The 14,332-nt window shown below is 28.5% G+C and overlaps 2 protein-coding genes and 2 long non-coding RNA genes across 9 annotated transcripts; 2 read left to right on the top strand and 2 right to left on the bottom strand.

Moving 5' to 3' along the window:
- Positions 1 to 199: 199 nt before the first annotated feature.
- LOC128393444 (zinc finger HIT domain-containing protein 1-like) lies at positions 200 to 1,192 on the top strand. The gene is made up of 3 exons (XM_053353630.1): positions 200 to 325; positions 402 to 996; positions 1,081 to 1,192. Exons 1-2 carry the CDS (start codon positions 323 to 325, stop codon positions 867 to 869), a joined length of 471 nt encoding a protein of 156 aa, XP_053209605.1. The 5' UTR covers positions 200 to 322; the 3' UTR covers positions 870 to 996; positions 1,081 to 1,192.
- A 449-nt stretch (positions 1,193 to 1,641) lies between these two features.
- On the top strand, positions 1,642 to 13,317 carry LOC128393436 (synaptotagmin-15-like). Its single transcript, XM_053353621.1, has 8 exons — positions 1,642 to 1,931; positions 8,820 to 9,015; positions 9,086 to 9,562; positions 10,370 to 10,463; positions 11,790 to 11,960; positions 12,047 to 12,164; positions 12,549 to 12,731; positions 12,884 to 13,317. The coding sequence occupies exons 1-8, from the start codon at positions 1,811 to 1,813 to the stop codon at positions 13,012 to 13,014; spliced, it is 1,491 nt and encodes a 496-aa protein (XP_053209596.1). The 5' UTR covers positions 1,642 to 1,810; the 3' UTR covers positions 13,015 to 13,317.
- LOC128393446 (uncharacterized) lies at positions 5,882 to 9,271 on the bottom strand. Of its 2 annotated transcripts, XR_008326154.1 has the most exons (5): positions 9,132 to 9,271; positions 8,163 to 8,600; positions 7,272 to 7,363; positions 7,014 to 7,192; positions 5,882 to 6,922 (listed from the first exon to the last, which is right to left on the bottom strand). It is a non-coding gene; the product is annotated as an uncharacterized LOC128393446 (long non-coding RNA). The 2 variants fall into 2 exon arrangements; XR_008326153.1 differs by having other exon boundaries at positions 7,272 to 8,600.
- Positions 9,287 to 12,147, bottom strand: LOC128393445 (uncharacterized). 5 transcript variants are annotated; one of them, XR_008326150.1, is made up of 8 exons: positions 12,008 to 12,147; positions 11,509 to 11,939; positions 11,147 to 11,341; positions 10,906 to 11,013; positions 10,702 to 10,769; positions 10,191 to 10,538; positions 9,488 to 9,933; positions 9,307 to 9,423 (listed from the first exon to the last, which is right to left on the bottom strand). It is a non-coding gene; the product is annotated as an uncharacterized LOC128393445 (long non-coding RNA). The 5 variants fall into 5 exon arrangements; XR_008326151.1 differs by having other exon boundaries at positions 10,301 to 10,538; XR_008326149.1 differs by having other exon boundaries at positions 9,287 to 9,423; positions 9,517 to 10,538.
- Positions 13,318 to 14,332: the final 1,015 nt, after the last annotated feature.

The following is a 14,332-nucleotide window of genomic DNA, read 5'->3' as shown; positions in this document are numbered from 1 at the left end:
ATAAATTTAGATCCAAGAGCATTTGTATCATCCAAATGGAGGAGAAATTGTTTCATTTGTGGATCACATTCAACGAGAACACCTTTTTGAACATTGACCATGATGAAATCAGAGAAAGAGATAACTGATTTCATGAAAAGAACAATTTAAACAAAATTTATTTAAGAAAATGACAAAAGATAAACACTAAATTCAAGTATCCAGACTGCGCATGCGCAATAGAACATGTGATCTCCGCATTTGTGACTGAACATCTGAGAATAAATTTAATTTGTTAAATTAGTTTTTCTTCATTTGTTTACATCAAAAAGCGGCAAAGAAAATGGTAAGATTTTCTAATTTTTTATCAATCGTTTCTTTTCTATCTTCTCACCTTCTCCCTCTCTCTCTTTCTCTTGCAGCGTCGTGCTCAGTACCGTGTTCTTGACGATTCTGCTCGTAATCGGCGTGATCGTCAAATGGTAGAGAAATTGGAGAAGGACAATTTTCATGAAGATCCACATGCGAACCTTGTTATGCACAAGAAAGCGCCTAAATTTGAGGATCAAGCCATCAAATCATCAAGTAGTGGGGGAAGACGGAAGGAAAATCATTCTCATCATCATCATAAAGCTCGACAAGTAACACTGTCCACTCTTCTGGATGAAGACAGCAAAGCACCAGCCCCAAGTTATACCACGGCGGTTACACCGCGTCCTGGGCCGGTGATGATTGAGGATCGAGTTATTTTCACAGCCATCAAAAGGCATTTCTGTTGTGTTTGTGGGTTTTCAGCCAATTACACTTGTGTAACATGCGGCATGAGATATTGTTGTGTTACCTGTTTACAGACCCATAGAGACACTCGTTGTCTAAAAATGACAGTTTAATAATGTGAACAATCAAGAATATCAACTTGAATCACCATCAAGACCAACTAATTACAATAACGGAGGTGGTTACATTATGTGTCGACCAATGATACCAAATAGTCAATTTCAATCATATTGTTTACAGGTAACAAAATTTGCAATTGTTTTCTTTGTATTTGTTGAATTGATGATCTTAATTTCTAATCGTTTTGTTTTATTGTCCACTTAGGAGGCTGATTGATCGTTTTACTTTGATTTTATCTTTCAATTGATGACTTTGATCTGTATTTAGCTTCTAGGATTCTCCGTTTTCTCACTTCTTTGGAAGCCATTTTATATCATCTTCAAAATAATCTCCTTCTGTCTTTGTTTGTTTACACGTAATTCCCGTCAAACTAAACCATTGATCAATGACGATTAACAAATATCCATATTTATTTTCACTACATATTGGTTATCAAAACATCAATTCATTTAAATCTCCAGATTATTTGAATTCCCCTGAATCAAGAGGGATTCATGTTCATTTTCCAGAAAACTTGATATTTTCCTATTTGAATCTCGCTCACTTCCATATCTGAGAGATGGCAGATAAAATGTTTCCTTCAATAAACTGAATAAGTTTTTTATTCCAAAAGTGAGTTCAACAGATCATGAACATCCCCTGTAAGATTATTACTGAATCAGAATCAGAATCATTTTCACTTGAGAGTCTCCTGAAATTATATCAACAAGTAACTTTCATTTTTTACGATGATAAATTTGCAAATCATGTTAATCGTCAATCAATTACCAGATCACAATTATCTAAAGTGAAACAATAGATTCTAATTGATTTTGTCATCATAATTAACGTTTCAATATAATTATCCTCTATCATCATTAGTTTGATTATTTTACACAAGTTTAATGTAATTAAAATCAAATCAAACTGTTAATTAATTGTTAAATTTACCATCATGCCATTAGATGGTTATCATAAGTTTCCAATCTATGATTCAGAAAAAATGGATGATAATCAAATTACTGATTCGTTCCCGACAATTAATCCCAGCAATTTAACATTCGTATCAAAATTAGGTGAGTCTAAAGTAAATTATCAATCAAAGTGAAAATCAAAATTATCATTAGTGTTTACTGAACGTTTTGATTACAAAACCAAACCAGTTTCCTAATTGTTTAGTTATTATTAACTAATTTACTTCCCGATTCATTACTACAATTTTGTAATAATAATACCAGCATTTAACTATCGTGAATCTGATTTTCAGGAAGTAAATTGTTACAATTACACTGAAATAATTTAATTTTCATGTTTATCCATAAATATAACAGTAAATCCCTTAGCCTTAGGAGGCTACATAGTGAATAGTGTTAACGAATTGATTCACTTTTTTGATTTACTTGATCAAACCAACAATCTGAAGATTGTAACTCAGTTTGAGATTTGAATAATCTTACAATCATGATGATAATTGAATCTGATTCTGAATAAAAGTGAATATTAGATTGAATTGAATTCCGTCAATCAGGAATAACACAATAAAGAATCCGAGAAATGTGAATATTTTCCCCCAATTCTATTTACTTGAACTTTTAATTAATTTCTGACTACAAAATCTGATTGAAATTACTTGAACTTCATGATAACTGAAAAGGTTAATTTATTATCTAATCATCTTTGTCTTAAAAATTACACAGCAATTGAGATTTTCATGCAAAAATTGTTTCATTTTCATTTGGTTACGTTGCTTGTTGATTATTCATAACTGGATTTAATTTTTACTCTATTAGGGTCATAGTATTAATCTCTGAACTTAATTTATTCAGCAATCAAGTTGATTGTGATAATTTTTTCATCAAATTTAGTGTAAATATTATGATTGCTTTGATTGTGGAAAATGTTGATCTGAAAATCTCACCAGTCTTTGAATTGAATAAAAATATAATCAAGATAAATATTTGATTCATGTTCAGATTTGAATAACTGAATTGAACTGAATTTACAAGATGTTGTTTCAGAGATTCAGATTCTCAGTCTCATAAAAATAATATTACTTTCACCTTGAAACTCACTGGGAATTCATTATAAATACAATGAGAAAACAAATTATTAAATTTCCTGTGACAATTTGAGATCATTAATTACAATTAGCTAACTGAATTATCGTTAATGGCTCAAGTTGATTATAACTTCTTAGGTGTCGATAGATTCAATTGGAATAGTGAAAAACAATTGTCTCAAAATTTTAATTCCTCCTCTTATTAGTGATTAACATTTAATTTGACAGATTTTCTCTTAATGATAATCTGTTAATTAACTAATTTTAAGGTTGATAATTGATTAAACTTAAGTGATTACAAAAGAGTTAACCATTTCTATGAAAAATTCATTATTAATATAATCACAATTTAATCTCTTAGAACTCACAATTGTCATGTTAATTAATGATTAACCACAGTTAATTACTTGAAAGGGTCTAAAAGTTTATCTCTACAATTAAGGTCACAATAACAGGAGGAACAATTAATTGTATACATACAGTTAATCAAATTAATTTGAGGACAGTAAACTTTGATTGTTGTTCATTTAATCTGATTATCAATCAACAGGATTCAGCAGATTGACCTTTAGTTATGATGGATAACAATTTCAATTGGGAATTAATTAGATGATGAAAGTAGAGAGAAAGAGCTTAATTAGTTTATTGATTATCATTCAACGTAAATGATTAAGATAACACACAAGTATTAACTTCGTGATTAGCAACAATTAAAATTTTGCTTTTTCCGAACAATTTTTCCAACTAGAAAAAAAAGATTCCGATAAATTTTTTTCATGGTTATCAGTTGATTCTGATCATGAGTATCTTATTATGTAAATACCATCATGAGTTTATCACAATTGATGATCAGGATGAAGGAAATGAGGATATTTATCATGATAGTAATCGGAGGAAGTGATTCTTTATGTATGGATAAAAATACTTTCATGATGATAACAATTGAAATTTTTTCTTTCGCAATCGTAATTGATTCCGATTCCGTTTTGTGAATTTCATTCAATATTCAACCATTAAGAACTTATTGAAAGCCTCAGAATGCTAAGGATTACAATGAAAATGTTAGATTATCATGATGATTATTTGAATATTTTGAATATAATCATCATCATGGCTTTAGATTGTTTCATTCAACAAGTAATCTAACCTCAATGTGAATATTTACCAGAACTTTTTTTTCACTCTTCTTATCCAAATCAATTATTTTCATCATTATAATCACCATGAAATTTGGTGAATTTTTTACCTTCATGAATTTCATTTCAACATTAGCTGAAAATGTGAAAGTTGAAGAGTGAATTTATTTTGAATTTAGTTTTACAAATTGAATCAAATTACATTATTTATTATTATCAAATTGTGATTAAGACATAATTATCTCAGAATTAAAAATATTAAGAATATTAAGTTTAGTCTTTAATTGTCATTCAATCAAATGAGTTCATTTTATTGTGTGATTGTTGATTGTGTTAAAAATAAATTGTAATCTGAAAAAAAACACTAAGTTAATAGTTTACTTTTGATTAATCAACTTGATTGTTGTTTGCAATTTAATTTCGTTTGATATATATTATTATTAGATTTCAATTTGCTGACATAGATAATTATTACTATCACAATGTTAATCATTAATTGTGATACTAAATTAGATTGTATCACATTCAGCTTTATATATAAATTACATTTATCTTCAATTGTTGATAATAATTAATTTTGGTGAATTGTGTGTAATAATAACAGTGAAAATCATGTTGATAATAATGATGCTCGAATAATTTAATTGTTAACAATCAATGGAATCGACTAAATCATTTACCATTTGACTTTTATTATTATCCAACAAAAAGCAATATAGTTAATAACATAAAACAAAGTATCCTGATTATCAATTGAAACAATCAACTGTAACGATCACAAATTATTTTGATTTCCCGTTAATTGTTGAACAAGATTAATAAAAAAATCAATCAGTCCACTTTTTTCAAATTATTTGACCTTTATTTAGGTCCAGAGACAGCAACAATCAACAAGAATGACGTTAATCAAAATGTTGATGATGATGCTAATTGTAACAATTGATTGATCACAGTTAACAAGAGGCAACAAGGAATCTTAATAATAATAACAATCAGAATAATTTATTTAATTAATAGAAAATGGTTTTTGATCAATCAACCAAATCAATGATTTGTTTAGACCAACAAAAAGACCAAATAAAAAAGGATAACAATCAACTGATTGTGACGATGATTAAAGTTAGCTATGCAGTTTTTACTTTAATTATTAATAGATTGATTGTTGTTCAGATCGAGTCACAATTAATCAATTGTAAAAATGAACCAGAAAACCTTTGAAATCAAAAGTCGTTACAATCAATTTTCCTTTTAATAGTAATAGTTATCATCTTAATTACAACCAAATTAATATTAATCATCTGCATGTGATGTTCAGATAAATGTACTCAGGTTTAATTTGCTTAAATTGTTTATTTCTAACCATGAATATTGTTACTTTATGGTGAAAACTGTAGTTAACCTTGATTATAATTCAATTATAAGGTAAATGTTTGTTTTCATATGATGATGATGATAATAATGATTAAGTTGAAGATGAACATGAATCCCAAGTGAAAGTACCGTTACTTTTGAAATTATATTTTCTGATCAATTTTTAACCAATTTACATTTAAAATGGAAACCAAACTATCAAATCTTATCTGAGTGGTTAATATGATGATAAAGATGAAGATAATCATGATAATCATGATGGTGAATCCATCCAACTATTAATCTCATGCTCATCTCAACTATAAGTAATGATAATAAACTTTTATTACTTTTTTTTCTTAAACAGAATTAACTAAATCATCTTAATCAACTTGATTCTCTCTCTCTGCTTTTCTCAAGTTATTCAATTGATAAATTAAATTGTAATCATCTACAAATTCATCAACATTTTCAACTAGTTATGAATTTTAATTACATAAGGTTGGCTGATTATCATTACACTTAAATTATTCAATTATCATTACAATAACTATGATAATCAACTGAATTTATAAGAAAAATGAATTTCTTTTTCGTTTTTTTAGTTCAACAACAATATAGATAATCAATTTACTGGTGATGCGGATGAAGTGATGATGATGATCATCATCAAGAGGATGCTGAATAATAACAATGATAATAATCAGAATTGAATTTATATTGTAAACAAAATGTCAAAATCTACTCAGATTTTGTTTTGAATCTTTTTTTAGATACAATTTTCAACAGAGAGGAGAAAACTTTTCAAATTGTTTACTAAATTGTCGTTGATTATCATTAACAAAATTACTTGTTAAAAGTAAATATCAAAGGATGATAAAGATACGATTTGAAAAGTTGATTTCACAAAATTCAATTGATATTATATTGGTATAAGTGGATTGAATTATAATATTGATGGATTGATGTTTTTAAATTTGTTGATTCTTCAACATTTTGATTATCCTTTTAAATTGTATTGTCTGTTTGTTATGATTGGGTTCCAATGAAATGTTAAGTGTTATTATAATAACATCAGGATTGTTGTTGTTGTTGATTCACATGATTGAAATGGAAATTGATCAACTTGATTCAGTTTGCCTTTCAAATGTAACGGTAACAATTTAAAAGGACATGAATATCAGTCTGGATTCAAATATTTCCAACCATCACCTTTGTCATTTTTGTCTCTTTTAATTGCTCAGTAAATTGTATCCATTAGAATGTGAGTATTCAACTGATTTGTGGTTTTGATTGTCAACAAAATGATTGAACCAATTCTAGAAAAGCAAAAGAAAAAATTATTCTCATAGTATCTCTCGAAGATTTATCATCATTATCCATGGGATTGGTTTTTATCGATCAAAAATCATCATCATCATATTGGAATGAAGAAGATGATGATGATGATTAGTTGATTATTGTTGTAGATGATGAAATCCAGGAAAAGAAAAGTTATTTTTCTCAATACATAATTGTTATTCTGAAAAGATAAACGGAAAAAGTGTATGATTAAGTATCCAAAAAGATGATTATAAGTTTCTGATGATTAACTGTTATTGTATAATTATTACCATCTATTAGTAAATTTCAACTTGACCATCATTGACCCACATCAACAATTTGATTGTTTGACAAGATTAACTATCATTTTAAAGTAACCACCATTATTAAGTAACAACTGTTAAGTTCACAATGAAGATCAAATTAGTTAATTGTATGGTGGTGATTATCACCAGGAAATGATTAGCACCTAGAGAGAGAGAGAGAGAAAAATAAAATTAAAAATCGATTAAAAAAATAACTAATGTAATTCATTTGATTCCAATTACCTTGAACTGGATTAAATTTACAATTCGTTGAATTATTAAAGTGATTTTTTTGATGAAATCCAATAATGAAACCAAATGATGATCATTTTCAACTGGAAGGGATTTTATAGAGAAAGAAAATCCTTAATTGTTCAAACAATCGGTAAATGATGATTCTGATTATTATTATTATTATTAGAGTAACAATGAGGATAGTTGATTGTTTACAATTAGACTTTTCTGAAGAATCTAAATCTAAATTATCTGAATGAACATTAGATGATTAAGATAAATTCACGTTTCCATTGGTTGTTGAGTAATCAAAAAATTAGTTGTGATGTACAATTAAGGTGAAACTAAATCTACTGTCAAGTAAATAGGATTTAATTCAAGTACAGAAATCATCAATTACTTTTATCAAATAAACAACCATGAGATTGTAAATATAAATGAAGATGATTAAGAATCAATTTCACCATTTATATTATGGTTGATTAACTTTGTACTATTATAATTATATATTTCAAATGATCATCATGAGTAAATATATAGTAATGAAAATGACATTTCTTGATTACTATTTTGAGTATTATAATTTAACGAAAAGTAATCCAAATATGATTACGATTAACTTAATCAACAAAGTATAGAGATTAATTGGTTCAACTCCAAGAGTAATTGTAATATTAATCACTCCAAAAATTAACTCCCATTAGTATATACAGTGTATATAAAGATTTGTCAGTTCTATTAATCCAATTCAATTAATTTGAAAAGTTATCTTAATAGTAAAGTTATTACCTTAATCTTAAGGTCATTGAATTAAAGTGATTGACAGATTAGTGTCAATAGGAAGATGATAATGATATTTGATTGTTTTTTGCTAGTAAAAAAATAATCAAATATGATTACCTCTTAATCTTAATGATTTGAAGGAGGAAAACTTTTCAATAGTAAATTTTGAGTAAATTAGTCACTGGTATTGATCCAGTTCTGGGTTTGGCCACTGTTTCCTTGATTGCATCTTGTCACCATGTTAGTGTCATCGTCATGTCACTTTCTTGATGATGACCATGTTGATAACTAAAAACAGGATTTACCATCATTTCGATAACTTGTCTTTTCAACTCCATTAAGTTAATTGTTTCCTTTTATTAATATAAACACCAAATTATCTTCAATCGTAGTCGTTACTGTTGTGATTATTACATGAGTATTTAGTAACTTGTCCTTGTCTTTAAATTATGTTGATCCCAAAATGTTATCGTTTTGTCACTTGGTACAAATTTTAGTAATTTTCTTGATCCCAATAGTCCAATAAATCACTTGCAATGTTGTCCAGTGAATGTCCTAATATTATAAAAAACAAGAAAAATAAACAATGGTATTAATATATAATAGAAGTGGAAATTAGTTAAAACCTTAACGATAATCAAATTAGGAAAGAAGAGATTGTCAAAGTGATTAAATTTGATTAGTATGTTCATGTGACAACATGAACATTTAAATGAAAATAAGTTAAATTGAAAACATTCAACTTGATTTCATTGTTTTCCTTTTCTGATCCAGGATCGAGTAATCTAATTTACATTGGAATTGCATCAGGCTGTACGTTAATTGTTCTAATTGTTTGTTATATAATTAAATCGGTTCACAATAAACGTAAAAAATGTTACGATACAATCGATGAGACAACACGGACAATCATCTCGATGCCTCAAGCACGAAGAGAATCAAGTAAATCTTTTCAAGGTGTTTGTGTCTAGTAAGTTGATTGTCGTTCAAATCATTATGTTCAAATGATTAACCAATTGTACAAATTTTTTGTTTTAAAGTCAAAATCAACCAATTGATTTCATACTTCCTGGAATATCAACTCACCTCCAACCAGCACCAACTCCAAGTAGATTAACATCACCTTCGCATCATTGTTCAGAGACACAGCTACAGTGTTCTCATGATCAAAGCTTGATTACTGATTTATCAAGAGCTGAATCTCTTGAATCGTTGATCATCACAAAATCTAGTGGTTCAGAAGTTGTTGAAAGTGGATTGAGTAAATTTGCTGGTGACAATCAGCTGGAAAGGTCAAGATCCTCTTTATTAGGTGGACTAAATCCTGAGCTTTATCGTATCGGTGGAGTTGATCCAGACGGTGAAGATGATGATTTCCCTGATAATCATAGAGGTAGAATTTGGTTCAAAGTTAATTACGAGGAAAAGAATGAGCAACTTACCATCAATCTACTTAAAATCAAAAATTTACCTTCAAGGGTAAAAGGATCAGTAAATTGTTCCGATCCATTTGTCAGGTTAGTAAGTCAACAAAAGTTGATTAATTTAAATAAAATGCTATTAACCATTGTAAATAAATAAATCTACGATAATCTAACAAATATGATTGAACCAGAATGTAATAGTAATACTGATTTAATCAGCATTTCATTTACATGGAAATCAGTCTGAATTCATTGATATTGAATATAAAAGAGCCAATAAGCAGATAACCATGATAACCTCTTCAACATTTTCCTCGTCATCATAATAGTTTGAGATCTTCTTCCTGTCTTCCAATATAAATATATCGCTGATTCTCAGGGAGTTAATTATGTTGACGAAATAGATAAATACAAGTACGAAAGAGTAACATGTCGAACATCCAATTACAAACCAATCGTAAGATCTTGAGTATGGAAAGAAATAGAAGAGAAATAAAAAAAATGAATTAGTCTTTGGAGAGAAAAACAAAGGCAATAAGTTAATTCTTAATTAAAGATTTTCTATGAAAACTCTTCTCATGGAACATTTTAGATGACAGATTAGGAACAAGCCTCGGAACAAATTCTTTGCTTCTTGTTCTAACATGAAAATAAGACTAGAACTTTTTCCACTCTGATTTCTATCATATTAATTCGATCACTTCGACTCGATATCTGTTACCATTCCTTTTACACTGAGCCAATAACTTTATTCCTCGACTTTGGATACTTTGTATGTTCATTTGGATTCTCTGTTATTTTTGTCTCCTTATAAACGATAATCATTTTTACCATTTGGTGATGATGATATTGATGATTAACACTCATGGTTGGACATGTTTCTCATTTCATGGTTGCCAGAATTTATCTTCTACCCGATGGAAGACGATATGTGCAATCTAAAGTTAAAAAGAAGACCTGTAATCCAAGATTCGATGAGACTTTTGTATTCCAGGTAAGTAAAATGTCCACTGGATACACATAATCCCATTAATCGAATCATTGATCTTTAATGGACCAATTCCGTAGACTATGTATCATCCAAATATATAAAATGAAATGGATTAGATAAATAATTGTGAAAAAAGATTGAAAAATCAAATGGAAAAGGAGTAAAAACCAATCAAACAATCAGATTGAAAAGTTCATAGAAATGTCAAAGAATTGGAATAGAAATTAAATGTTTGGCTTACCCGTTCAAGTGAAATCTTTAGATTAAAGGTCATTAGATTAGCGGATAATGTCTACAGTTTATCTCGATCTGAATATTGGAATAGAATAGAAAGAAAAAGAAAAAATGTTCGATATTTTGATTAGAAAATTACTAATCCCAATAAGCCTCACGTATCGGGAAATATTGAAGTGAAATTTTGATCCAGGTAAAAGTTAATATTTACATAATTGTTGAGGTGAATTACAATTTACGTTTACCAGCCATTTCACTTCAGTGGTTTTAATTGTTAACTCTGATTCTTTGTTGAATTGATGAATGAACTGAATAGAGTCTACAAGGAAAATAATATAATCATGTTAATGATATTGAAACTGAATATTGTTGAGTATCTAAACATGGAAAGAGTTGAGTTTTTGTTGAACACTGAAAGTTATTCAATTTAGTTTCAACAAATTTAATTTCACCTTGAGTAAATTCATCACAATTATGTAATGATTGTTGTTGATCCAATTTTTCCCAATCACGTTAACATCAACGGAACCAAACACTTATTTACCTTAAATATAAATTCCAACAAATTGAATGTTTTCCGTTGTGATTTGAGAGTTAATCTGACCATGGAAAAGTGTGATAGTTGAATTTATCTTGGTGAAAATAATCTAAAGTAAACATGGGAGATAAAGCAGAAAATTGTGATATTAATTATATAACCTTTAATCAAAATCCTTTAACAAAATCAATGATTGGAAGTGATTAAGATGCACAATAAACAAACAGAAAACTTGATCCTTTTGTTTACGTCCAACCTTATGAATGATACACTTACTTTTGTTTAGTTAATTGGTTGGATTTTTATCAACAATTAACTAATCCATAATGGTGAATCCATCAAGTCCATTAGATTAACAAAAGACAATAGAATCAACAAGAAACCACTATAATAAACCCTTAATTATTGTAAGAGATTAGAGTTAGGCCTAAACATTATATAGATGAAACAAACAAAGGGTTTAGGAAATTAACCAATTTTCATAATAAATTTGGACAATTGATTGACATCTCTGATTAAATTGTTCCGTCGATGTATTTTTTTCTGTATTGATTCAGGTTCCAAATAAATCAGTTCAAGATAATTCACTTCGATTAACAGTTTTTGACAACGACAGAGGAAAAAGACACAATTTAATAGGCCACGTTATCGTTAAGCTGAAAGATCTTGACTTCATTTCGTCTAATCCTCCACTTCTTTGGCGAGACCTGGAATTGGAACAAGATGAGGTAACAATTAGTAAACTAATTAATCAAATAATCACTTAATCACTTACCTGTATTTCTGTTTCTGTTAACTCAATTGCTTTAATAAGCCTCCATCTGAATCTGGTGAAATAAATGTGAGCCTTTGTTACAATCCGATGATTGAAAGATTAACCATAACCGTTTGTGAAGCCAAAGACTTGCGGTGGCCTGATGACACACCTTTAGGTAACACACCAATTAATTAACTAATTACCTCTTCAATTAACTAACAGCATGAACAATTTGCTAACCGTTGAAATTAAAAACAAACCTTTAAAATGCGATTTGAAACGATCACAAATCAATCAAACGAGAAAAACACAAAAGTGAAAAAAATCAAAGAGATTAGTTAATCTTTTTTACTTTCCAATAGATTTAATCTTCTCAATCACTTATTGCATGAAGATTAACTTCTGTTCAGATGACAAATTGTCTAATTAATATAAATAATTAACCACAAAAGAACAATTTTCATCTCTAACCTTTAACATTTCTAAATTTGTGATCAACTGTTGGCAACGGAGATGATCAAGTGATTGGTTTTGTTAATTGTTTTCTCTTCGTAATTAGAAACCTGTGTCAAGATTAGTCTATTTACCGGAAGTAAAATGGTCAAGACAAAGAAAACATCAATGGCGAAGAGAAATTTCCAGCCCAATTACAATGAGTCCTTCCATTTTAAACTGAATCAAACATCGGTGGCGATTTCTCATGTTCTCATTCAAGTTAATCTCGCCCATGTTTCAACTAAAGGTAACATTGAATCTTTTGTTTTCCTCTCTCGTTCTCAATTTCAAATGATAATATTTTCCATCTCTTTTATTATTATTATTTTATTGTTCTTCTCATTTTATGATTCTTATTCTATGTTGATTTTTTTTTCTTTTCTCATTATTATTCTATAGGAGATAAATGTCTGGGAAGAATCGTCCTTGGTTCTCATATGTTTGCTCGTGGTAAAGCCTTGGAACACTGGATTATAGCGACTACCACTACACCTCATAAACAAGTCCGACAATGGCACAAGTTAAACTGAACTTCATCTTAATTACTTCATTAGATTGACCATCAACACGATAATTTAACAATAATAATCTAATGTGTGATCTCATGTAATAACTTTTTCTTAAACTTTCTGTTCTCTATCGATTTTTTCTCCTTCTATTGTACATCATCATCATCATCTTCTTCAAAGTCTCTTCATGAATCTTCAAATTACTGAGATTTTAATAGAAATCAATTGGAAGCTATTAAGTAATTGTCATCATCACTTTGCCAATCAAAATTGTCTTCTCACATTACCTACAATCTAATTTAAACTTCATCGTTATCATCATCATTTCCAATTCAAGTTAACGTAATATCGGTTTACATATTGGATATTCAACCGCAATCAACTAATTAAAGCATAAAATGTTCATTACAGAGATTTAATTCAGTCAAATGATGAAATTAGGGAAATTGAGATTTTGTATATTAATTATGTTCACAAAAATGTTTATATTTTAACGTGACAAACGCTGTTAAAATTAATTATCTCTGTTAATTGTTGACAAATATATTCATCACTTTGACATAAATTTGAAAAAAAAGATATACAAATATACTGAATACTCAGAGTGTTGAAAAACTGATGAGTCCAATTGTATCAACATTATCGACTAATATACAAAACATTGGATAATCAAATTAATAAATGAATAAATTGTAAGGAACTTGGAACAAATTAATTGTCGAACTTTAATTTAAATCGAAAGAAAAGCAATCAACTTAATTTAAACAACAATCGAAATGCGAATTTCATTCACTTTTATCTTTAATGATTTTCTCTTTGGTCTCCAAATGTAAATGTTGACTTGATTCAATTGTTGTCATTGGTAAATTATAATAATTGAGATTGTGAGAAAACTTAAATTTAGTTGATTATTACTTAGGTTAATTGGTTTCAGATCAAACAAGATTAACTACATTTTCTTATTGATTCAAGTTGATTGAAAATTTTTACTTTAATCCACTTGAAATTGGATTCAGCAGTTTGACTACTTGAAGACAAAATTAGTAAATTGTAACAATAGTTTGATAGTAAATCACATCAAATAACATGAAAATTGAGTATCGCTCAGACTCGAGTCTGTGGTCATAATTTTAAAAGACCGAAAGATTATTCAAGAAAAACTTGTTCGAAACTTGGTTAACTTAATTTATTTTGACCAAAAAAGTAAGATTTCTCTCTATAATGTATCGAATTTAGAACATTGACCTCAAATCGCTTCCGTTTGGCTGATCAGAAACAAAATTGGACGATATTTTTGAGGTGTTCGTTCAAAATTCTATGATAAAAAAAAAGTTGGACT

This window comes from Panonychus citri, unplaced genomic scaffold (assembly GCF_014898815.1).
Source record: "Panonychus citri isolate SS breed McGregor unplaced genomic scaffold, ASM1489881v1 Contig00138, whole genome shotgun sequence".
Classification (NCBI taxonomy): Eukaryota; Metazoa; Arthropoda; class Arachnida; order Trombidiformes; family Tetranychidae; genus Panonychus; species Panonychus citri.
The sequence above is the reverse complement of the archived record's forward strand: the minus strand, read 5'-3'. Positions and strand labels throughout refer to the sequence as shown.